The sequence below is a fragment of the Panicum virgatum genome, chromosome 2K, assembly GCF_016808335.1.
Source record: "Panicum virgatum strain AP13 chromosome 2K, P.virgatum_v5, whole genome shotgun sequence".
In the NCBI taxonomy this organism is placed as follows: domain Eukaryota; kingdom Viridiplantae; phylum Streptophyta; class Magnoliopsida; order Poales; family Poaceae; genus Panicum; species Panicum virgatum.
Window position 1 is genome coordinate 18,534,231 of NC_053137.1, and position 26,958 is coordinate 18,561,188.

Genomic DNA, 26,958 nt, shown 5'->3' on the forward strand with positions numbered 1-26,958 from the left:
CTCTCTCCTTTTCCCCCTCTCTCTTCCTTATCCTCGCACCCGCCCAGTTCTTCTCTCTCTCTTCCTTATCCTCCCGTTGTTTCCCCCGTCGCGCCGCCCGACCCCAACGCCCGCCGCCGGCGCCCCACGCCGCCAGCCGCCGCCGCCGCCTCCTCGCCCTCCTCCTCCTCCTCCTCCCATTCCCCCGCCGCCAGGAGCCGCCGCCACCGCCCCTTTGCCTCTGGCCGCTCCTTCTCCCCCACCGCCGCAACCGCCTGTACCTCCGCCGCCGGCCTCTCCTTCTCCAGCCGCCGGTACCGCCGCCGCCGCTCGTTCTCCGGCCTCTCCTTCTCCCCCTCCGCCGCCGGTACCGCCGCCGCCGCGCTGTTCCAGCCGTCGCCCGGGGTGCCTGGAGATAGTGGTGCGCTCTCCACCCCTGGCGCCGGCCCCCATCACCGCCCCCACCACCGGCGCACCACCCCTTGGTTCTGGCCCCTCCATGGGAACCCTAGGTGCACCGGAGATGGGGGAGGGTTGATTTCGTGTACGTGCCATCGGCATTGGTTGCGGACGTCCTCAACAGTTCATCCACAGCAACTGGGAGGTCATCTGCAGAAGTTCATCGATCCGCAACACTTCCAAGGTATAGCCCCCCTCCCCTTGAGATTAGTTCTTCTAATTTCATTTTATTTTAGCTGCATAGTTTATCTATGATGGAATAGAAGTTGGATATGCCTGAACTTAGTTTGGTTAACTGTTGTTCTACTTGTAATCGATCGATTGACAATATTCATAATTATCAAGTAATGTTTGGTTCGAATAGCCTTTAGTACCTTTTAGGTACCTTTTAGGTACCTTCAAAGTAGGTACCTTTTAGTATCTTCCAGTGTTGTTATCGCTCCTGTGCTGATTTGATTGTTGGAAAGATAGGAAAAATGGTTCAGTGCTGCTTTGCAAGCAGCTTTAGGAAATGATCGAGCTACTAGTCTTTCTTATCTCTTTCGTTGTTTAAGAAATGTGGATCCTATCATTTCTTTCTTTTGATTATTGACTGCTAGTCTTGTTTCATAAATTCTCCTTCCCAATTAGCCACTTGATGGATTCATATTTGCAGGCATGCTAACAGTTCACTATTTTCTTTATCTGCAGTGCCCTGTGGTGAACAACAGTATCAGCTGTACTGCATTTCCTGTCGTGCTTCCGGGTATCCGTGCAACTTTGATTTTGTGTTATGTGGCAGCATTTATATCGACACCTGCCGGAAAGTGTGAAATTTAAATAAGATGGACTAGTAAGTTGATAGATTGATTGAGTATACAAGATAACACCAGAGTTCTAATCACCTTCTAACCCAACACCATACTGCATAATAATCTTCATCTGAGTTGCCTTGGCAATGATATCTGAATCTATACGCCTATTTTTTACCACACATAAATGATAGTTTTGAATAACATCGGGTACCTGTTCAAGACCTACTTCATCAACCTGTAAAATGCATGGACATAGTCATATCTGATTCCCATAAAAAGGCTTGATTATTTCTCTATACTAGTATGAGGTAAGAAACTAAACTACAACATTGTAATATGATGACTCAATATTTTTATCATGGTATTCAAATGGAAGAAATAGAATCAAAAGCACGGACATTACACATCTTATTCCAAATAAACATAGACAATGAATCAGTGACCAGCCTAACTTACCGAACTACAGAACTATTAGTAACACTGAGCTTTCACAATTAGTCACGATTTCAAGGGATATGCCAGTGGGTGCTGAGTCACCATCTCCTGTTGGTTCCTTGTGGAAATTTGTTGCCACGAGATGGAAAAGGGTCCTGTATCGCAGCAATTATTTGTAGTTCTCTACTAGTACTGAACAGCCTACTTATATCGCAGCAATTATTTGTGTGCTAGTGATTTTTTTGTAACTAAAAAAAAGGAAAAGTAATAACCTGAACTTGGCTTTGTTCATTTTTTTTGTATTTGTGATGATTGACCAAGTTTCTAACTAATGATTTGTGTGCTGCAGGTATATAAACTTTCCTATGATGATTTCTAGATTTTGGGTTCAATAAACAATCTGTAGATACATTCGCTGTTAAAAGCTGCTTATTATGTTACTAGATGGGCTGGCCGAGATAAACCACTTTTCACCTAAATAGTTACACCAACCGCACTGAGTATAACATAGAACTGTCGCTAAACCACTTTTCACCTGAATGTCACACAATATTATCAGATAAGAATTCAAATAATGGTACTGACGAAGCGTCCATGGGGCAGTGAAGGGGACAGCAACATAAGGGACCGAGTATCCCTCGAGACGTCAAATGCATGGAATCCCGGTGACTGCTGCTCCACTAACTTGTACGTTTGCGACAAAAGGTCCGAACTTCATTATTAATACAAACAGCCCATCACACCTATGTTATTGACTCTCTGTTATTGACTCTCTCTGCAGTGACCTTGTTCGCAGCGCTCCTGCACGTGTCAAGGTTTTGCGAGCGTTTACTGCTCCTGAACCCCGTCTAGCAGTTAGCTCCCCCTCGTCGTATGCAAGCTCAAACTCGTTCCAGTAAGTTATTTCGTGAATGCTTGACGTGGCCAAAAGGAACTGTTTACATGATGTCCAGAACTTATGATTGTTTTCTTTTTGGGTTAACCGAGTTACATGTCAATGTTGTTTCCATTCCAGCTGTAGGTCCATGGACAAGGTGGAGTTTGACGATGTCACGGACAGATTACTGCTACGTGTCATGAATGGCACTAAGGGGTTCATCTGTAGTGAGTACACATGGGATCCCGTCGCTAATGAATGTGTCCAGCCCTTCATTATTAATGCGAGAAGTGATCTGCACCTGGAAATTTCGTCCACGCAAGTCAAAGAGAGAATTGTCCACCTGCAAGAAAAGTTCCGCCAACACAAGGTGACCACTTCAATGAAGGCCATACTGGTTAATTACTAAAGCTTAGTAAAGTTTTCTAACCATCATGCCATTTGGTGATGCAGAGAGGTGAAGCGAACTTCGGAGCAAATATCGATATTGCGGAAAAAGTGTTCGGGGACCAGATAGACTCTCTCCCACCATCGTTGGAAATAGATGCACCTCGATTATCTATTCCACTATACGAGCATAGGAAACACTACTACAGATTTGGCCTTTTGTCCCGGTTCCAAACTGGCTTTTGTCCCGGTTTTGGAACCGGGACAAGGCTTCCGGGACAAAAGCCTCTCGAGGCTTTTGTCCCGGGTGGAAGAACCGGGACAAAAGGTGTCTGACGTTAAAAAAATTTTCGCTCACCACGGGATTCGATCCCAGGACCTCTTGCCCAACGCATGGTTTCCTTGCCAATTCACCTAAGTAGTACACGTGACTCAGTATAGAATAACTTCTTTTTGAACTATCACGTGGAGAGGCCTTTTGTCCGGGTTGGTAACACCAACCGGGATAAAAGGGGCCTTTTGTCCCGGGTGGTAACACCAACCGGGACAAAAGGGTCACCCTTTTGTCCCGGTTGGTGTTACCACCCGGGATAAAAAGGGTTGGACCTTTTGTCCCGGGTGGAGCCACCAACCGGGACAAAAGGGGGGTCTTTTGTCCGGGTTGGTGGCTCCACCCGGGACAAAAAGCCCCTGTCCCCCACGTTGGTCCGGCTAGCCGTTGGACCCGGGACAAAAGCCACCTTTTGTCCCGGGCCCAAAGGTAACCGGGACAAATGGCATGGAAGAAAGGCCTATTTTGTAGTAGTGAAACGTTCGTCCACTGATGGAGGTGCAGAGACCAGCAGGCGACCGAGCAAATCTCGTCGTTCTGCTGGCCCTTCCTATTCTAGATGCAGTGATGATGCCATCAGTCCTGAATTTGCTAAGTTGATGGACAGTGAATTTAAGTATGTCTCGTTGTGTTGCCAAACTTCAGAGGCTTGGTTTCAAAGACCCAAGACTTTTCGAGGCTATCGATTTGCTAAAGGTTGACCTAGAAGCGCGTGAAATATTCATGACGCTAGCGGACGAGACCGCAAAAGGATATGTCAACCGTCTCCTCGGCGTCGAAGGCAGCTAAATTTAGGAGTTGTGGCTAAATTTAGGAGTTGTATGGGAAGACATTGTGATGACCTGTGAATGTGCTTTGGAGCTTGTAATGAGATTTGGAGCGGTGCTTTGGAGCTTGTACTTGTGTTATGTGAATCATATGTGCTGATGTTGATGTGGGCATTGTTTGCATGTGTGTGTGTTATCGTAGGGATGCTAATTAGGTAGTTGCTAATTAGGCCGGGGGCCCGCGCTCTCCGTTCCTTTCTCTCCGGCCCGGCCCGCGCTCTCCGTTCCCTTCTCTCTCTGTGGCGCGGACCCCACACGTCAGCGCCCTTCTCCTTCTTCCCGTGTTCTCCTCCCCCCCCCCCCCGCGCTATCAGTTTTGGATCTCGACTGGCTCCGCCAAGATCTGACGCCGCGGCCAAGATCTGACGCCGCCTCGCCCTCCGCCCCGGCCTCCGCAGCCGGTCGCCTCACCCGGCCGCGGCCCGGCCCCCGGCCTCCCGCAGCGGCGTCCCCGCTCCCGGGCCTGCAGCGCGCCGCTGCCCCCTCCCAGTGCCGCCGCCGCCTCGCCCTCCCGCCCTGGCCTCAGCTGCCGGTCGCCTCACCCGGCCGCGCCCCGGCCCCCGGCCTCCCGCGGCGGCGTCCCCGCTCCCGGGCCTGCAGCGCGCCGCTGCCCCCTCCCAGTGCCGCCGCCGCCTCGCCCTCCCGCCCCGACGCTCCAGCGCCGCCTCACCGGCCCACCCCGGCCCGCCTCACCCTCCTGCCGCCTATTCAGGTCCATGCACTCTGCATTCTCTCCTATTAATCATTTTTTTTTGCTATATTTAAGAGAAATATTGTACTCTGCATTCTCTCCTATTAACATGGAAATTACTTAACAGTAAGTGATTAATATAAACTAGAAACTCTCCTATCAAAAGCATGGTGTATGAGTACAATATAAATCCAGAGGTCAAGCATTTTGGGTGCATCATAGACATGCTAGGTAGGGCTGGACGGTTGAGTCAGGCTGAGCAAATAATAGAGGGGTTGCCTGTGGAGGTTAATGTAATTGTATGGAGGACACTGTTGGGTTGTTGCAGTAAGTATGGAGAAATTGAGATGGGGCAGAGGGCAATAAAGAAGATACTAAACTTAGAAAAAGTATCTGGAGGTGATTTTGCTGTTTTGTCTAATATGTTTAATGAGCTTGGTTGGTTCAGTGATGCTGAACAAGTGCGAAAGCTAGTAGATGAGAGGAAAACTGTTAAGGTTCCTGGACTTGCTTTGGTTGGTGAAATTAGGCAGTTAGTTTGATAAGAACCAAATCTTGGGAGGAAGCTCTCTCAAAATTTTGTTGCAACCTTACTACATTATAACTCTCTCTCCCTGTAGTATGCAACTTTCAGGCAATAGCTAACTCTCCTAGCTGGAATCCTCGTATCGCACATGCTAATATTTCCCGTGAGCAATTGCCTGACCGTGTGTTGGCCTCCCCTATGTTTAAATTATTTTTAAGGTAAAAACCATTGTTAGTACTGGATCTCTCACCCACTACTAAAAGGCAAGTGTTTTGGCCTCGGTTTCATTGTACTAGTTTCAAAACAGAGACTAGCTTCTAATAAAAAACAGAGACTAGCCACTCTCAGAGTTTTAGAACATGTACAAATAGGCTGTTCTGCAGCAGTGAGTGTTGGACCAGCTTGTAATAAAAAATACAGGCATATGGTTATTTAGTTGCATTCTAGTGGATATGTAGATGCCAATACATCTGAGAGTGGCGGCCAATGCATAGGTAGCACACAAGTGTCTCATATATAGATGTATAACTTAACATAATTGATGCTATTGCTAATTTGCTATCCATGGTGGGTTAAAATTTGCTAATTGTCTATTCAGGGTTCAAATTTTCATCAAATTAGGATTCTGTCCACCGGCACAGCAAGTATGGGTGATGATCGCCGGTGGATGTATGATGGTTGGAATATAAATCAGGCTCACTCAGATGAATGGATAGCTAAGAGTAACGATTTCATCAATCGTGCCTTCTCTTTGTCAACTATCAATAAGATTAGGTGTCCATGTAGTAAATGTCAGAACGCGAAACTGTTGGACAAGGTCACAGTGAGCAAACACCTATGTCGCAATGGTTTCGTGCCATATTATGAAACATGGGTGTTTCACGGCGAGGAATACAGTACAGTTGCAGTACAAGAGGAGGAGAACGATTGGGAGGGCATTGATAGGATGGACGATATGCTTGACGATATGCAGCCAGAATTCAACCTGAACACTGAGGATGAGCCAACGCCGGAGGTTACTGAGTTCTTCAGGCTCCTGAAAGCTTCGGAAGAGCCATTACATGAACACACGAAAGTGACCTTACTCGCTTTCGTGACCCGGCTCATGGCTATTAAGTCCAAGTTTTTTTTCTCCAATAATTGCTACAACGAGCTCATGAAATTAGTTGGGGATGTCCTTCCGCAGCCTCATATGCTGCCCAAAGACATGTACCAATCCAAGAAACTACTGAAAGGACTCGGTATGCGTTATCAGAAGATTGATGTCTGTCCAGATAACTGCATGCTTTTCTGGAAGGAGCACAAGAGAGAGCAGAAGTGCTTGAAATGTGGCAAAATGAGGTACGTCGAGGTCGTAAATGATGACGGTGAAACGGTGACAACGGAGGTTGCACATAAGCAACTTCGTTACATGCCCATTACACCTCGACTGAAACGACTATTTCTCTCAAAAAGAACGGCCATGCACATGCGGTGGCACAAAGAAGGTGAGCGGGAGAACAATGAAGTGATGGTGCACCCTTCAGATGGAGACGCGTGGAAGGCTCTAGATAGTTTTGATTCAGAGTTTGCCAAGGATGCGAGAAATATTCGCATTGGGCTAGCGACTGATGGCTTCACACCTTTTGGTCAAACCGCTGCGTCCTACTCCTGTTGGCCTGTGTTTGCTATTCCGTACAATCTTCCTCCATCTCTTTGCATGAAGTATGAATTTATGTTTCTCTGCCTCGTCATACCAGGTCCAGAACATCCTGTACCAAAACTCAATGTGATGTTGAAACCCTTGATTGAAGAGTTGCAAGAGCTGTGGAAAGGAATTGAAGCTTACGACAACTTCAAGAAGCAGAAATTCACCCTTCGAGCCGCATATCTGTGGTCGGTTCACGATTTTTTGGCCTATGGCATTTTCTCCGGATGGAGCGTTCATGGCAGATTGACTTGTCCGATATGTGGCCCGGACACTGATTGTTTCCGCCTTGCCTTTGGTGGGAAGATCTGCTACTTCGATTGTCATAGACGTTGGTTACAACCCAGACACATCTTTAGAGGGCAGAAGGATAGCTTTAGAAAAGATACCGTCATAAAAAAGGGACCGCCGAAACGTCTATGCGGGCAAGAGATTGCTGATAATCTGAACAAACTGGCCGTAAATGAAGGAGATGGGTACGTAGGATTTGGAAAAGACCACAACTGGACTCACATATGTGGAATATGGGAGCTCCCATATGCTAAGGCATTGATTCTCATGCACAACATTGATGTTATGCATCAGGAACGAAATGTTGCTGAAAGCATCATAAGCACGTGTATGGATACGGAGAACACAAAAGACAATTTGAAGGCTCGAAGAGATTTAGCAGAGATTTGTAACCGTCCAACACTTGAGCTCACTGAAAGAGGGGGTAAACCTCGCGCTCCATTTTGTCTTAAACCCAAGGACAAAAAAGAAGTGCTGAGGTGGATGAAAAAATTGAAATTTCCCGATGGCTACGCGGCAGGATTGAAACGGGCTGTGAACATGAAGACGGGGAAACTTAATGGGTTAAAGCGCCATGATTACCACATAATAATGGAAAGGCTCCTACCTGTTATGTTTCGTGGTTACCTTGATGATGATGTGTGGAAAGCGCTAGCTGAGCTAAGCTATTTCTATAGACAGCTCTGTGCTAAAGAAATCAAGAAAGCTATGATGGAGAAGTTGGAGAAAGAAATACCGGTGCTTATATGTAAATTGGAAAAGATATTTCCTCCAGGGTTTTTTAATCCGATGCAGCATCTTCTTATTCATCTTCCTTATGAAGCAAAGGTTGGCGGCCCTGTGCAGTATAGGTGGATGTATCACATTGAAAGGGCCCTCAAATATCTTAGAGCAATGGTGGGCAATAAGGCAAGAGTTGAAGGTTGCATCGCCGAAGCATTTTCACTTAAGGAGATATCATATTTCTCCAGTGTATATTTTGTGGATGAACACAATGTCAATGATCCTACAATACGTTACAATGTGGATGACAATCCTCCTACCAGTAACCTCAAAATGTTTCAATGGAGAGGCACAACTTCCAGTAGTAGCAGCACGCCCTACTATCATACCCAAGAAGAACGAACGTCTGCTTTGCTCTACATGTATACCAATATGGAAGAGATGGAACCATATTTCATGTAAGTGTAGCCCGTATTATTCAGGTCCTTAGTCATGTTGCTCTAGCCCTTACCCACTTTGTCTGTACAGTGAGTTTGACAAGCAGAATTGGAGGTCTAAACAACAACCTACGAACAAGCAACTAGTTGCGATGCGACGGCGTGGGATAAACGGAGGACCTAATTTCATCGACTGGTTTCGAACTTATGTACGACCTTCTCCTATTTATCTTCTCCATCCTCTTACATGGTAATGGTATGGTCCAAGTAACTTGAAATTGTTTCCAGTGCACAAGATGTACCGAGGTCCATGATGACTTGCGGCAGCTGTCCTATGGGAGGGTGGTCGTTAGAAGCTATGGGCGTTATGATGTCAATGGCTTTCGTTTCCGGTCAGCCTCATTTGAAGCCGCTCGTCCTCGTGCTGCCACAGTTAACTCTGGAGTTGTGACTAGGGCAGTCGATGCAGAAGGACGAGAAATTAACTACTACGGAATCATTCAAAACATTCTCGAGTTCAGTTTTGCAGGCGACAAGAAACTGGAAGTATTCTTCTTTGATTGCAAATGGTTTGATAGCATTCATGGGATTCGACAAAACCAGTTCGGCATGGTTGAAATCAAACACAGCGAACGTCTATCTGGCAATGACAACTTCGTCCTTGCGCACCAGGTCGAGCAGGTGTATTATTTGTCATACCCATGTCAAAAGCTAGATGCTTGGTGGGTAGTGTACAAAGTGAATCCTCGAGAACGGTTACATACTCCTGCTGAAGCTGCTTATCATATCGAGAACGACAATGTTGATGAGGTCTATCAAGAAGAAGAAATGCCAATGTCTTTTGATATCGAGCCTGGTGCAGGACTTGATTCTTTAGTTGGAGGCGGTGACGATGTCACCGTTCTACATAGACGGAAATGACTACCTACCCAGAGAAAAGCTAGGAGGTGTACCGTAGGACGGAGGGGACTACTTGATCGTGATGCTCATGAATTTTGAGGAGTAAAACTTGTTTTGGTAAATGTTTTCCATGTGTTCTTATGTTGCTTAATTATACTTTACATAATTGTCGGACTAACTTCTACTTTGATTCACTTAACAGGATGAACCGCCGGATCAAGGAAGTCGCGAACAGAGTTGTGACCAAGGCGAGCAAGGCGAGCAAGTCACTTTTTCAAGGGAGTTCTTCAAGCAGCACCAGGCGGGAAGCGTTGATGCGATGTCTGCACCCAGAGTTGCAAGACACACCTATTGCGCTTCAAAGATCTGATGATGAAGATGAGGAGTACGAGGGCGGAGAGGGTGGACAGGAGGATGAGGGTGGACAGGAGGATGAGGGTGGAGAGGAGGAGGAGAGTGGACAGGAGGAAGAGGATGAGGGTGGAGAGGAGGAGGAGGAGGAGGAGGATGACGAGGACTCGTTGGGTGGAGATTCGGCCAGAAGCTCCGAATTTATGCGGCTGAGGCTTCGGAAGAGCCACGTCGTTTGCCCGCCTTCGATACCTACACGGCCGGATGGCAGGGTGCTGATTATCCCAACCGGAGACGGGTACGAATAACTTTGCTTGTTTAGATTATTTAATTATGTACATGACGCTTTTTTTTAATTATCTTCGTCCAGCTCGTGGCAGGATACGGGGTTCGACGGCAGAGGTCACCATAGGCAGGTTAACGCCGTCTTGGGTAACCTCTGTCGTTTGCACAACCCGGGAGTTGTGACGAACAAGCACGGTGAGCCTATTGCGTGCACAGCGTGGAAGGACTTTGCACTTGCTCCAGATGCACGGTTTGGAAATGCGCAGGGAGCAGTCAAGGATGCCTTCTGGGTAAATTACTTGGTCTTTTTTTATATTTGTGCCATTTTTATAAATACTGCACTAACAATATTAATTCTGATATTGTAGAAACGTTACCGTGTGGATCCTGCAGACAAGGAGCATGCAGATCGTGTCCTTGTAGTCTGTGCAAAGAAGGTTTGCAGAGATGCATTCTCAAATGCAAGACTCCAGGTTACAAATCAGTTCATGAAGACGGTGAAAGGGCTTCCAGTATTCCATTTTCGGCAGTATTCAGATATCTATTTGACCGCAGAGGAGTACCAACAGGTAAAGGATATCCGTGATCAAGTTTACTTATTTACCTTAAGAATATCTGAATTACATTAATATGTGTGCAGGTCCAACTCCCGTGGTTGGAGGACCGTCCAGATGCTTATCGGGCCCTTTGTGTACTATGGGCTTCTGAAGCATTTCAAGAGAAATCAAAGAAGAAAAGACACTGTGCCACGAAGGGTGTCAACCATACGTTTGGAGGCGATGGATACATTCGTACGGCTAAACGAATGGTAAGATAGTACAGAGCTCTTTCATAAACCTATATATAGTTATATGCTACTAATTGCTAAAAGCAGGAAGTGGCAACTGGTGTCGAGCCGTCACCCATCGATGTGTATCTCCGGGGGCATAGGGGACCAGACCCGGCACATCCGGAGGTCCTATGTAGTCAGCAAGCGTCAGACCGATTGGTTAGTTGTTCGCTATTTAGAAATAGTTCTCAAACATTCAAACTCTAAGTTCGAAATTTGTTTTATAATTGCAGGAGCTATATGGGCAGGAGATGATTAGACGCCATGGTGAAAACTTCGATTGGCGGAAGGGACCTATTGATCCAGAGGCGTTGCATGCTAGCAGTGGTGGAAAGGCGCATGGACGGTGAGATCACTATCTCTTAAATTGTTTTCTTACTACAATTAAAATTTCATACTTTGAATTTTGAAGGTACTCCATGTTTACCGGGGTGGTCGACTCGAGAGACATTCAAACACGTAGTGGATCTTCCTCTCAGAGTTCGGGTTGTACTTCGAGCCGATATCGCCGCACGGAGCAAGATGCCGTCATCGAGAATCTGCAAGAGGCGCTGAGGGCGCAAAACGAGTATAACTTACGGCAGCAAGAGTACCAGAGGCAGCAGCAAGATTGGATTGCTGTAAGTATGATTCCTGAACAATTAGCATTTCGACCATTCCTCACTTTGTGTTACTAACCGGTTGCATTTACAGTCGGTGTTACAGCAGCAGCATGGCCATGGAAATATCTTGCCACCGCCACCACCACTGCCACCTCCGCCAGTGTTGCCTGAGTTATATCCTCTGAGACCTCCTGCAGCCGAGGTTCGATTAACTGCCAGAAATTCAGTTTAATTAACCCAATGCTGTTGAATTTAGTTGATTCTAAACACATGTAGTCAATATAGCCGAATCAGTAAATCAATTTCATCTCCTATACACTAGGGATCAGGAGTAAATGTGAGAGACATCAGCCAATCCCCTCCAGCACAAGTACGAAATACACCTAGAGAGGAGGTTAGTTTGTTAGTTCTCAATAGCTATTGGTTACTTATAATTGATAACTCCTAATTTCTCTCTAATACCGGACTTTTCTCCTATTAACAGGATGATCGGGCTACTGACTGCCCCAACAATCTATTCGCTTCCGGAGGTAGCGGGCACAACTCCAATGACCCTCAAATGCCGTGATATATGCCTTCTTTGCTGAACTTTCTTTTGTTACCTAGCTTGTAATGACCTATGAATGTGCTTTGGAGCTTGTAATGAGATTTGGAGCGGTGCTTTGGAGCGGTGCTTTGGAGCTTGTACTTTGTTATGTGAATCATATGTGCTGAGATTTGATTATTGTCGTCTATTGTTGCGAGATTGTTTATCTATTGATGTGTGAATGTTATATGGATTATTATCTGTTGATGATATTAACAAAATATGGGTCGTATTTGACCTGGAAATACTTTTATTTTCGGCGGTCTGGACAAAACCGCCGAAAATAAACCTGAATTATTTTCGGCGGATCGGTTGAACCGCCGAAACTTAACCTGGCTAATTTTCGGCGGCTACACAGACCGCCGAAAGTTAAAGTGGCGAGGATAATTTTCGGCGGTTCACCTGAAGCCGCCGAAAATTATCAACTTTCGGCGGGGCCGCCGAAAATTGTGCTAATTTTCGGCTATCCATTTCCGGCATCCAAATCCCGCCGAAAATTAGCTAAAAGCCGCCGAAAATTACCTGTTTTCGGCGGTAGTTGCTTATTTTCGGCGGTTTTTGGCCGCCGAAAGTATCTGGATTTCTTGTAGTGTTAGCATGGGAATGAGCGGCACTGGGAAACCGTTTTATGGAGCAAGGACAGCTCACAGGGCTGTTCCGACCTCTGAGCATTGGGACGCATAGGTTGCCATCGAGGGATGTCATGCGCCTTCTCCTCGTCATGCAAGCGTGAAGCGGACCTGATCCGCAATGACTACTCAGCGTGGTCGGAGCTCCGACTAGTCCTGCTGGTGGGTTGCCACACAAGCAATTGTGACTTTTGCTGCCATGTTGCTGTTTTCTAGCTTTTCTGAACTAGGACAATTTTCGCACGCTCTCGAATTGCAGTGCTCCAAGTCCTGATGGAGTGGAGAGTTGTCCAGGCAAATAGAGAGCGGAATCTAGTTGCAAGAGTTAGCATACATTTAGCTAGAAGGAATGTATCTATTTGCTTAGGATGAGTGCCTGCGTGCGTACACGTCCTAATCAAGAATGATGATTGTAATCCTTTGGTCTAACTAACAAATAAGGTTCTTTTTTACCTGCAAAAAAAGAAGAAGAATTGAGATGCTTTGGCTTGAGTTCAGCATTTTCTAATTCTCCAACATTACAGAGGATGTATTTTTCCTAGTGCAATCAAGCTAACAAGGAGTGAGCAGCAAGACAGATATTTGAATCGATATAACTACTACTCCGTACTTAGTAATACTGCAAGAATTAATGGAAGGGTCATTAAAGATAAGATTGAAACTAGCTAGTTTGGTTTAGGAGCATCCTAGGGTGGTAAAACCTGAGGTGTTACAGCGTGCGCTTCAGCATGTCAGCGCCCAAGAAGTGCAGAAGTTTTAGTTCGATCTCCTCCTTCAAAAGTTTAAGTTTGATCATTGGTTGCCACATCACCCCCTTCATCCCCCCTTCAAAAAAAAACTCTTCATCCCCTCCTAATTTGGCCTCCCCTTTCCCCAGCTCATCCTGAAAAACCATATTTCTTTCATACCCAATAGCGGGATTTGATAAGTATGGTGTCCTCCTACTTCTCTTAGTGGACATTGAAATTCAATTGTACACATTAATTAAAAGATAAAGGTAAGGTTTCATGGCATAAAGGATATTGTGCATTATACCGTGGTAATGCAGGCTTTTGTTGTGAGTTGAGACAGAAGTAACCATGCATCTTATTGAACGAAAGCCCTTGTTACCTAGGCACATTACATTACATACCGTGGTTAAATGAGGCATTTAGTACAGGATTTCTTGCTTGTCATTCAACAGTATCAGTACTGGCCTGAAATGAGTATAATAGTTGGATTAAGCTAACACTTTTGCTGGACATAAACAAGCGCCGGTAGTGATAATAATATATCCATGCTGGCCAAAAAGTTGCAATCCTATTTGGATAGATGTTTATCCGGAATCAACTCCTCTACAGTCGACTGCAGAGTGACATCGTCACTGCACGTGGGCCCAGCAGCTCGTCGGGCCCACGCGTCGGTCACTGCAGTCGACTGCAGAGGATCTCAATCCGTTTATCCATGTCGAGTCAAAAAGTCACAAGAAGAGATAATCAATTAGCCGTGTCGGCTCCGGGTCCGACATGGACAATCAATTACCCACGTTGGCTTCGTTCTGTCAGCTTGATAATCATCATGCACGAATGAAGTTTTTGAGCCAGCATGGATGAAATCCCATTCACTAGTGAGTAGCTCGTGCAGAGATCGACTAGTTCTATGAACCATATATTTTTCGAGTTAAAAAGTTTCATCTAGTAGCAGAAAAATGAAGTTTCAGCCAATTCGTGTGAGATTTAATTTCTTGTAGATATAGATTATTGTATCTAACAGATTCGTATATTTTATCTATACCTCACTGATCCAATCTGGATAAGACAATCCTAATTTTTATGATGTTAAAATTTAGGCAGTATACATACGTCAGACAAATTATGGAAGACATGTAGACGGATAGTAAATTCATTTAGAAAGAGGGGGCCGTTCGGACCAATATGTCTGAGGGGACACATGGGAATGCTCTATACCTACGCTACCTTGTACACATTTTCATGATAAACCCATGATAATGAGTGCCAGACCAGAAGCGTTACTACCAGAACTATGGCCGTGTTTAGTTCCAACGCAAAAAAAATTTGCGATGGAATCTTGCTAATTTAAAGTACTAAATGAAGTCTATTTACAAATTTTTTTGCATAGATGGTTTGTAAATCGCGAGACAAATCTAATGATGCTAATTAATCCATGATTAATCCATAATTAGCGGATGGTTACCGTAGCATCACTGTTGCAAATCATGAATTAAGTAGGCTCATTAGATTCGTCTCGCGATTTATAGCCCATCCATGCAAAAAGTTTTGTAAATAGATTTCATTTAGTACTCCATGCATGTATCAAAACATTTGATATAATGTTTTTTTTTGTGTTTACGGGGTTTATGAGTTAAGAAACAGGGCCTATATATGGAGTCCCGAAGCGCCCACAACTCCCGAATGCAAGTCGAAGACATACAGCTATATATACTGTTGGGGCGTTTCCCATGCGAGATCTCTGTTTTTACCTGTGTGAGTGAGTAGCCCTGTCAGGTGCTGTGGAGTTTCAGTTTTTACTAGGGCAGCGATACCTTATGGTCATCGAGCAGACGATCGAACATTGTAAGGTTCCAAGTTCTGAATGATTGCATAATTTGGAGGTGAAATAATACCATCGCAGTGATAAGAACTCTTGGTTTGAACCAGCAGTGAAGACATTTTTGCCATCAATAATATTGCACCGTTTGTACAATATATATAATATATATAATTATAGCAACAGAATTCAACCATATGAGCTCATATATTGAGATTAAAACAAAGAGTCCATACATCGTGATTAAAACAAAAAGTCCATACATGAAATATATTACAATGTTTGACAAGAACGATACGATCTATGCATTACACCTATATTATGTTGTACTCAGCTATCTCTGTGGCTACATAATCATCTCTAGTACATCAGTGTTCATACATGCTCATGTGTGCTTCTTTGTTTACATTGTCCTTGTTGGATGATGGTTACATAGACAGAATGCCTTCTCAATAATAGCGCTATTGAGAGACAGAGAGAGAAATACATATGTTGAAGAAGTGAGCAATAATTGTGCTGAAGAAACTCCAGGAGTGCCCCAGGTGTTGCAACAAAGAGCTAAAGCTGCAACTTCCCCACAGCGCCGAGTGCTCCCTGCCCCGCTCCCGCCGGCGGCCACCGCCCTTCCCGCCGGCGCCCATTCCGGGTCCGGCGGCCACCTTCCTGCTCCCCTCCCTGGTTCCCTTCGCTCCCCCCGCTCGCTCTCACCGGACATGGCTCAACACAGTGAGGAGTCGGCCGTCGATGGGGACGAATCCCCCCACCTGATCTGCCCCCTCTAGCTGCTGCAGCAGTCGCTGCTGGTCTTGCTGCTTCCCCGGTGCCTGGATCGACATCCCCCAGGCTTGGCACTCGCCTCTCCCGCCCACACAGGCTGGATCTACGCCGGACGCTGGAGCATCGGGCTGCACCCCCGACTGGCTGCTATTCTCTGCCTCTTCCAGCGAGGAGGACTCCCCCGGTCGGCGTTGGCCCGCCTCAAGGGCAAGCAGGTCGCCTCCCCCTCCGACGAGCGCATCTGCCCTGCTCCTGGGCCTGCCTCGCCGGCCATTGGTGGCTTCATGGCCGATGCGCGGTGCGCCGCTGGTGGGCGTGTGGTCGGCGCTCGGCGCAATCCCCCTGGTGTTCCTTCGGTCGTCCCTCACCCCGCCTCGACGGTCGCCCCGGTGGTCGCCGCTCCTACCGGCGATGCGGACGGTTGGGTCAAGGTTCGCCGTCACTGGCGTCGTCAAGTTCGGCAGCCGCGCCCCCCGCCACGTCCGGTGCCAGCGGATCTCGTCAGGCGCTGCTTCAATTGCCTAGCCAGGGACCACGTGGCGGCGGCTTGCCGGAATCCTTCCCGCTGCCTGAGGTGCGGCAATGATGGTCACCAAGCACGAAATTGCAAGCGTAGTCGGGCTTTCCGGGGGGGGCACTACATCCTTCTCGCCCCTCCACCTCGACTCGCCTGCCGCAGACCTCGAGGTCTCCAATCTCATACGGTGCTGGTAACTCCAGGCCAGGTCGCTCACCGGCCTCCAACTCCACCCGATCGGCCAGGTCGCAGTCCACTAGTCGTTCCCCATCCCTGCCTGAAGTTTGTGCGCCTTCACCATTCCGTGGGGAAGGACCTCCCCCTCCTTCCGGGTCGCTATCCCCCTCCCCCAAGCCCGTTGGCGATCCTTCACGGCGTCCTCGCTCTGAGATTTGTGTCATTCCTCGTACACAGGAGATTGATGCCACAGAGGCGCGGCTCTCTGCCTGCGCCTTGGTCGCGGTGATTGGTGGCACTCGCCCTTCGGTCTCCTGTTGGCAAGTTGGCATGCTTCTTGAGGAATTCTTTTCTGTCCAACATGGGGACTACAGGGTTTCTTCCTTCGAACCGGAGGACTTCTTGGTGGAATTCTCCTCGGCTGCTGATGCTGACAGAATCCTCCACGCTCACCAACCTACCGAAGCTCCGTTTAAGCTGTTTTGGAAGCGCTGGAGAAGACAAGCTTCAACCTCCCTGGCTTTGCTGCGCTTCAGGGTGCTAATTGAATTTCGTGGTATTCCGGCTCACGCCAGGAGCATTACCACCGCCAGGATCATCTTGGGCACCTCCTGTTCTAATATTGTTGAGGCTCCACCTGAGCTTGTTGGGGATGACTGCAAGAGATTCTTTGTGGGCGCCTGGTGTATTCATCCAGACCTGGTACCACAAGTAAAGATGATGTTTATTAATGAACCACCTGAACCTTATGTCGAATCGGGTTTGTTCCTGCGTCCCCATGAAATCATTCATTCTAAGCATGATGGGCTTTGGTACCAAGTTAATGTGCTCATTGTTGAGATCCAAGACTGGAACCTCTCAGGTGATTCATTTGACGATGACGATATTAGGCTGGACTGTTTCGACAATGATGATGATGGACATCTTGGTTTTGAGCCACGGAGGCGTTCCAACCCCTGGCCCAAGAGGACGAGATTCCACAATGGCTCTGGTTCAAGCTCTGACCCTCAGCTCAGTCCGGGTTGGGGAGCTCCTTTCCTGCCACGGAGTCGCGCGGCTGCGGATACTTTGGTCGGCAAAATCCGGTGCTCACCGGCCTCTCCGCTGCTACTGCCACTTAGATTGGCACACACCTCCTGGACAGCCAGCGTGAGGTGGTCCAGCCTACTTTGCACGGGTATGCTACCATGTCCTAACCTGCTGATGATCCGGTGACTATTGGCACTCCTCCTTCCCCAAGCCCTGTGCCTTGCTTCTCCGACCCGATGATCGCGGAGGCTGATGGGGATCGTCAACCGTCATCGCTCTGCTGTGATTTGCTGGGCGCGGCCTGGCTTCCTCAGCACCCGACTGCTGGTCCGGCTGGAGCTCGGTGGGACCCCATTCTATTGGAAGCTCCAGTATGTCCTCTCGAATCCTTCGTCGCCGACGTCACCTCGCCATTTTTGCCTGCTGCTGTTAATGAACAGGCCCAGGTCGCGCTTGAATATGTGCGATTCAGTCTTTCTCCTTCAGAACCGGTTCGTGACACCGTTCACGACTATGTGCTGGGGGACTCCACCCCTTCCCGCCGTAATATCACGATGGCGCGAGGAACGCGTGATGCGCTGCCTCTCCACTTGGTTTCTGATATTCCGTCCTATGTTGACGATGAGGTCGCTATTTTTGCCCACGATGTCTGTAGGGAGGCCCCCCGGGCGGTCTTGGTCGCCTCGCCTCCAAGAAGAAGTTCCCGGCAGCAACCTCAGGACTTCGTAATCCAGCGCAGTGAGCGCTTGGCCAAGAAGTCACATCACCGGGCCACAAATCCTGCAACGCAAGCGCAGAATGTTATGATGAGGAAACTGGGCATCACGTCGGACATCCACCCTCCGGACGCCTCAGCTTTCCAACAATTCGAAGAAGCTTTCAGCTCCTCCCTATCAGCTTCGCACTGTGAGGCGCTTGATGCCCTGTTGCCAACTGGAATGGGCAGGTTGGCAATGGAGGTAGCGACACCGCTGCGGGTGTCCTGAGCTATGTTTGGTCGGTCCTTTTGGTCGCCTTTTGTTGATCCTATGTTATCGGAAAATTGTATGGTGTGGAATGTTAGGGGGCTGAACTCTAGGGCCCACCGTAATGTTGTACAAGAGCTGGTCGCACAAGAAAATATATCGTTATTGTCGTTGCAAGAAACTAAGCTTGATTGCTTCTCTGAAAACGTCTTCAGAGAAATTTGTGGGGTGGGTTTTGACTTCTTGTCTCTCCCTGCAATGAACACTCGTGGAGGTATCCTGTTGGCTTGGTGATGTAATATTTGGTCGGTTTCCAACCCAATTCGTAAATAATACAGTCTAATGGTGAAAATAACCCTGCTGGCTTCTGGGAAGTCATGGTGGATTTCATCAGTATATGGTCCACAATCTGACCAAGAAAAGATTCTGTTCCTGGATGAACTCAGGGAGGTGCGTGCTGGGTGCACGGGCACTTGGCTGATTTGGGGTGATTTCAATCTTATATATCAAGCTGCGGACAAGAATAACTCCCGTCTTAATAGGAGTATGATGCGACACTTCAGGCAATTCATTAATGACTGCGAGTTACAAGAGCTGTTTCTTAAGGGGAGACTTTTCACCTGGTCGAACGAACGTGACAACCCAACCTTGGAACGGCTGGACCGGGTTTTCGTTTCCGAAGATTGGACCTTTACCTTGCCCAACCATGAACTGTCCGCGCTGGCCTCGGAATGTTCTGATCACACACCCCTTCTCCTCAAAACTGATTGCTCCCTCCCTCGGTGCCTACGGTTTCGTTTTGAAAACTTCTGGCCCAAGTGTGATGGCTACCTTCAGGTAGTCGAAGAGGCATGGAACTCCCCTCCTCCCTGGCCACCAGAGTCGGCCGATGTCTTCCGTTGCCTGGACTACAAGCTAAGAAATACTGCCAAGATGTTAAAGAGCTGGAGTGCAAAGCACGTTGGGGCGGTGCTCCTACAGCTAGCAATTGCGAAAGAAATTGTTCTAAGATTAGACGCTGCATAGGACAGACGCTCTTTGGCACCTCATGAGCTTGCCCTGCGCCGCAAGGCAAAACTTTGCTCGCTGGGCCTTGCCTCTTTGCAGCGTACCATGGTCAGACAACGTGCCCGAATCACTTACTTAGCTGAGGGAGATGCAAGTACTAGATTTTTTCATCTCCAAGCTTGCCACAGGAACCGCAAAGGGCATATTCCCAAGTTGAAAACCAGTGATGATGTGCTTGTTAATGATGAGGAGATGGCCTCTGCCTTCTTCGACCATTATGACACTCTACTTGGCACACCTGGAACCCAGCACAACCTGATCAACCTAGAGGCTCTTGGGTTACCATCTTTACAAGGAAGTCTGGTCGACCACTGTTTCAGTGAAGAAGAAATTTGGCAGGCAATCTGTGACATGCCGGTGGACAAAGCTCCCGGACCCGATGGCTTCACGGGGTTATTTTATAGAACAGCCTGGCCGGTGATTAAGAATGACATATTACGTGCTTTCCAAGCCATTTGGTCGCTTGATGGTAGAAGCTTCTACCTGATGAATCAGACTTTCATGGTTCTGCTCAGTAAGAAAAAAGATGCCATTTGTGTGGGGGACTTTAGTCCAATTAGCCTCATTCACAGCTTTGCCAAATTGCTCACCAAGGTTCTTGCACGCCGCATTGCACCGTTCATGAATACTATCATCAAATTTAATCAGAGTGTTTTCATTCAGAAGCGTCTCATCCATGAGAACTACAAGGCGGTGCAACTTTCTGCAAAGCTCCTACATCGCAACAAAATACCATCTGCTTTGATCAAAATTGACATTGCGAAAGCCTTTGACATGGTGAATTGGTGTTTCCTCTTGAATATGCTTCATCAGCTTGGTTTCTCCAGGCGTTGGATTGACTGGATTGCTCTAATCCTCTCCACGGCAAGCACCAAGGTTATTCTCAATGGTTCGCCGGGTAGAAGAATTTGTCATGCCAGGGGACTTAGACAGGGAGACCCCCTTATCCCCCCTTCTCTTTGTGATGGTTATGGAAGGATTGAACCGTCTTTTCGCCTTGGCAGATAGCAGACAACTTTTGAAGCCATTGCACCCTAAGATTACTGACATGACCTTCATGTATGCTGATAATGTCGTACTCTTCCTCACCCCACATCAGAAGGATTTGTTGCTTTCAAAGTTAATACTGGGTATCTTTGCGGGCGCCTCTGGCCTCAAAACAAATCCAGATAAGTGCTTGATTTCACCCATTCAGTGTGATCTTGAGGCCACGGTGACTCTCTTGCAGTACTTCCATGGGAGAGTTGATCCTTTTCCCATCACATACTTGGGCATTCCACTTGGGCTGAAAAGATTAAACAAGACAGTACTGCAGCCACTAGTTGATAAGGTAGCCAATCGATTACCATCATGGAAAGCAGGGTTGCTGAACTGGGCTGGCAGAACTGTGCTCATCAAAAGTACTTTATCGGCCATTCCTACACATACTGCTCTTGCAGTCAGTCTCTCTCCCTGGGCTATCAAGTGCATTGACAGTATCAGGCGTGGTTTTCTCTGGACGGGTGCTCGTTCTGCCAAAGGTGGGCACTGTCTCTTGGCTTGGCCTAGGGTATGCCGACCTCCCGAACTGGGTGGTCTAGGCTTTGTGGACTTGTAGCATTTTGGGGATGCCCTACGCATGCGTTGGTTTTGGCTGAAAAGAACAGAGGAGTCCCGGCCTTGGCAGCTTCTTCCTGATGATCGTGATCCTGTCGTCGAGGCCTTGTTCCACGTTTCCACCTTCATGGAGTTGGGTGATGGTCGTAAAGCCTTATTCTGGGAAGATCGTTGGCTGCAAGGAAAAGGTCTAGCAGATATTGCCCCTTGCCTTTATGCTGCAGTGAGCCCATGTGACAGGAAACAAAAAACGGTGTCAAGTGCTCTGTGCGGTGATATTTGGATTTCCGACATTTCAGGGGCGCTGACAGTTCAGGTCATCCTAGAATACCTTCTTGTTTGGGACATGACGAGAGACATTCAGCTAACACAAGGAGTGGAGGATTGTTTCTGCTAGAGATGGACTGCTGACAAGATGTTCTCCACAGCCTCCGCCTACCGCTCCTTTTTCATTAGACAGCACCCGGTTGATGGTGCGGGGTTACTACGCAAAACTCGTGCGCCGCCGAAATGCAAATTCTTCATATGGTTGGTTATTAATGATAGGTGTTGGACGGCTGCCCGAAGGAAAAAACATGGACTCCAGGACGACGATGCTTGTGTCCTTTGCGCCCAGGCACCTGAAACTATTGATCATCTACTGGTCGAATGCTCTTTTTCAAGGGATTTGTGGTTCAATTTCTTTCACAGGGTGGGTTGGGGCACACTCTCCCCTAATGTCAATGATCGTGAGCTCATTGGTTGGTGGAAGGCGGTGAGGAAACGTCTTCAGAAGGCTGACCGACTTTGCTTTGACTCGGTGGTCGTTCTCATCTCCTGGTTTCTGTGGAAGGAAAGAAACAACAGAACTTTTGATCGTGTCTCCAACTCGATACCTCAGTTACTCTCCCTGCTGCTGGACGAGTTGATTGCCTGGTTCTGGGCAGGTTGTAAGTGACTAGAACCGCTCTTGTTGTTGCTTGGTAGATTGTCGAGTCGTGAATTGCCGACTGTGTAATTTTCCCTTTCTTGTATCTCTTTCTAGGTTGTGTTTCCGCTCTCTAAAACCAACCTGTTTGTTGTCGCTGTACTTTATTTCTCTTCCTCTTAATGAAAAACGTGCTTAGGCACGATCGCGAAAAAAGCAATAATTGTGCTAATGAGAGAGCAATAATACATGTTAACATCGTAAACTCCTAACTATATGCCCCCTCCCTCCAATCCAGTTTTTTCCCTGTTCTCTCTCTACATCAGGAATTTTCTAGTGTTGTATATACCTTGGGATGTAGAAGAAGTATAAATGATGATGCATTGTTCTTTGACCAATCATCATCAATCTTATTTATTTCATCCGAGCACCCTAGGAATTAAGATTTTTACAATAGTGGATTCATGTGCATTACATCACCATATATGACCATTTTAGTTAAACTAATGAGCATCGGTGTCTTCTTCTTGCTCGATCATAATTAGTCATATGTAAACCACTCATTAATGAAACTTAGAGTAGATGCATTGAATCTTGAGGGACCGAAGCCGGCGACCAGATGGGGGGTGAATGGGAGCCGATCAAAATTTCTTTTGAAATTCAAACCGTCGGCCTATATCCCAAAATCACCCAAGCCCTCAAGCGTTCTGACCAAAGTTTGGAATAGCTATGGAAAAGCTAAGCCAACACAAAAGGCCTAGAACGAGCAAGCGAAAACTCAGAGGCAAATCGGAAGCGAACCGGGAAAACAGCAGACTTGATCTGGCTGGACCGGTCTGACCGGTGCACTGGACCGGTCTGACCGGTCTTGTCTGTCCAAAGGCGAGCAGACCGGTCTGACCGGTCTTGCCTACCGGTCTGACCGGTGGCACCCAGAAAACTCCGAAAACTTGGATCCAAATGGTGAATCTCGACCAAACGACCAGGGAATTCGATGAAACTTGGGGGATAGCTTGGCCCCTACCCCGTGAACATATCTCCAAGAGATCTCGTCCTAAAGATCATCATAATACGAGAATTTCGGGATGAGATCAAAAGGGATGGGGATTTCTCAAGAACTCACGAAATCCAATTCGAAAGAGCTCTCGATTCCAGAGGGTTTGGGTTAGAGCTAGAAGCAAGGGAATCACAACAAAGAGCTCGTAGAACCATCGCAATCGTGTGCACCAAAAATGAAACCAAAATCCATCACAAAAGGGCACAAAAACGACGGGATTGGATTGATTCAAAAGCCCAGAGGGCACAAAGAGGATGGGGCCTCCTTTCCCAATCGAATACAATACAAAGTCTCACAAATCCATAATCAAATCCTACACTAAAGAGAGGAACGGGGAGGGAGACACAGAGGCGGCAGCCTGGGAGGAACAAAATGACCCACCAACAGAATACCCAGCCGCGCTTGACCTAACACAAGTGAAGGGGTATTTATACCCGCGGGACCGGTCAGACCGGTACGCTGGACCGGTCAGACCGGTTGGTTAGACCGGTCAGACCGGTGCCAGGGACCGGTCAGACCGGTTGGCCTGCAGCACCCCCTGTACACGATCTCATCTGACGACCGAGGTTCTTTCTTCGAAACAAAGTCTTCTCCGCGATGCCGCCATAATTATGAAGATTAGGTCCGCGGTTATGGAGGGTCCGCGAAACCCGGGTAGGTGGCCGGTTTTGAGAAAACCGCCAAAACCTCACGCGCGGGAAGATTCCCACCTCCACGCCGTGGCCCAAGATGTCATTCCCGCCTCGGCCTTCTGACGGCCACTTGACGTGAGCCAGGATCTAGAAGACTCCACAGAAAAACTGCTTGGCTCCCAAAGAAAAGGATCACAGCTCAACGCCGCCAAGAAGTTAAAGGACATCTTCGAAAGACCCAAGAAGCAAAACACTCAAACCAATTTCGACAAGCGTTGTCAATCACTCATCACCAAGCAAACCAAGGTATTTATTGACATGGTTTGGAACATTTCTCCCCCTTGATGAGTGACTTGACACGAATCAAGCACAAAGAAATGGTTTGAAGTGCAAAAACCCAAAAATCTCATCCAAATGATCAAAAGCCAAAGAAAAGTCAAGAAGGATCACTCGGAATGAGACAAACCAAAGCCAAAAATCAGTCCCCAAAGACATGGGCAACTGCTCTATGCAACCGATCAACAAAGCATGACCCCTCAAGAAAGAGGCAGGGCCCAACACAGTCACGCAATGGCAAAGCACCGGTTCCTCCAGAAAGAGGCAAAGGCTCAACACAACTGATGCAAGAGCATGCAAAAGCTCAAACTCCCCCAAAATGCTTAACCTCTCACAATATGCAGAACTCCCCATGAATGCAGCACTCAATCTGTTAACTCCCCCTGGATAAATGCTCAACCTGAATGCCTACTCCCCCTCAAAGCATGCTATGCAATGAATGCTGTGCAGAGGGTGTACGTGAAACATTCAGGCATACAAAGATATGATCATCGAGTGACAGACATGTGTGCTTCATAAACAGGAACTGAATCTAGCTCAACAGGATATATCAATCAAGTCTAGAGCTAGCAAGTTCAGTTTAGCAAAATATAAAAGCATCACCCATGATCTAGCAACAGCAAATAGGAGAAAGAAAGCAGTGCTAGTCAAACTCATACAAGGTGATCCAAGGCAGCCATTATATTTTATCACGAATTAATTCTGCATATCAAAACTTATCAAGCAAGTGATTTTGCCAGGGGTTGAAAGCTTGTCATGCTTTACTTAGCAACGAGGCCAAGCCTATGCCAAAGGCAGTCAGAAGCTTAAGACACTCGCTTCAGTCATGCATAGCCTTGCCCGGATTCTCACTAGTGCTATGTGAGCCGTCCCGAAAGCTCGATCAGTGCGACAAGCAATCCCACCTGGACCTTTTCATTCCATTTCAGACATATTTTAAACAAATTTAACAATTTTAGCTCATGTCAAAGAATACAAGCCACACTAGCATGAATGAGATAGCAAAGCACATCAATACATCCTATCATGCTAGTAGCCATGACAGGGTGACCATGTTTTTAGATTTTCAAATCAAAAAGCTTAACTCAGATGATATGACATATACTGTGGAGCAAGCTATAGATGATCAAGTCTAAGAAACTACACTAGCAAGCACTAGAAGATCATAACAGTGTATACAAGAATGCCAGTGCAGTGAAGCAATGCAAAATGCAAACTTGTACAATGCATATGCACAATGCAACTAACCAAGCTAAAACTAAGAGAAAGACAAAGACTAGCCAAAAGCTAAGCAAATGAAGCACTCAGCAAATACATAGGCTCAAAGACACACAGGACTAGACAAAATGGATCCAACTGAGTACCATGAAAAGGTAACAATCAGAAAACCACAAGTCTATCCTGGGAAGAAATCGTACAAGTCAAACACTTACATACCTCGGTGAAGATCCCGCTGGACCTAGAGCATAGCAAGCTCGAGGTCACCTCCCCTGCGTCCTCAGCGGATCCACCTTCTGCTCGAATAGGTTCTTGTAGAGGTGAACGATCGAAGTGGAAGAAGTGGTACTGGATTGTCCTCCTTAGCTGAGGTAGTCGAAGCAGAAGGGGCCGGAGCCTGCAGCCGGCGCAGTAACTCCGAATCACGGTCATCAACTTGGGGTAGAGCTCCCCCCCTCAACAGATTGGGACTTAGCACAAGACAAAGCGGCATGGAGAACCATCTTGTCTTGATCTACCTTGCAAAGGATCAAGAACTGTGGAGCACATGTTCTCCATCCGCGTCCTCTCACCTACAAAAGAGAGGAAGAAGAAGCCCGAGTCTTGGATCCCGAAGGGTTAGCGAGTATCTACTTGGGAACCCAAGACTTGGCCACATGATCACGAGAAGCATGGATAATAATGCGAGGATTAGCATGATGCAAATGCAGGTTCAAAATAGTTTTTGAAACATCCTTGGAGTTATGTCTCACAGGAGAAACTCGAGGAAAACGAGTGTCACCACTGGAAAAGAGACAATGACCATCCAAGGTCTTTTGAGACTCACCCACACACGTACCCTGGCTTACCTCACTAGAGCTAGCATACTGCTTCTCAGAAGGCTCACAAGTGTTCATGCCATGAGAAGGGCAATGAACATCCAACGGCCTAGAAACCTGAGCACGGCGGATGCATTTGGCACGCCTATAGCAAAAGCTATCTTGATGCCCATCTCTCTCACAAAAAGTGCAATGGTACAAAGGCCTAGAAGGAGGCACACCATTCTCAAACAAGTGAGAGATCCCTTGGGACTTAGCGCAAGGAGCACTAGCCTGAAACTTAGTGCTCGCACTAGGAATGCTCGTGCCATGGGAAAAGCCACGAGACTTCCTAAAAGCCTTAGCTCGAACTCTTCGCTCATGTTTGACACGACGGAAGCAGAAATCGAATGTATGTCCATCATTCTTGCAAAAAGTGCACTTGAATTTTGGTTTGGGAATCCGAGTCCCGAATATGGAAGTAGCACCATTGCCATGTGAATTCCCTTGGACATCACTTGACTCAACACACGGCTTAGGACTAGCTATGGAAGAGCTATCCTTAGCCACACCACAAGTGCTCTTGTCCATGGATTCACTCTCAACATGAGAATCTAACTCTGGTGGCAAGGGGGAAGAAAAGCCAGCAGCAGAGTGGAGAGAAGTGTGAGAACCAAGGAACTGAGCACAAAGACCCTTGCATGTTGTG

General features: G+C 47.3%; 1 protein-coding gene across 1 annotated transcript; it reads left to right on the forward strand.

The window, feature by feature from the left end:
• The first annotated feature begins 1,950 nt into the window (after positions 1-1,950).
• Positions 1,951-5,322, forward strand: LOC120695174. The gene is made up of 5 exons (XM_039978480.1): positions 1,951-2,354; positions 2,449-2,562; positions 2,683-2,914; positions 2,998-3,158; positions 5,109-5,322. The coding sequence occupies exons 1-5, from the start codon at positions 2,242-2,244 to the stop codon at positions 5,320-5,322; spliced, it is 834 nt and encodes a 277-aa protein (XP_039834414.1). The 5' UTR covers positions 1,951-2,241.
• The last annotated feature ends 21,636 nt before the right edge of the window (positions 5,323-26,958 follow it).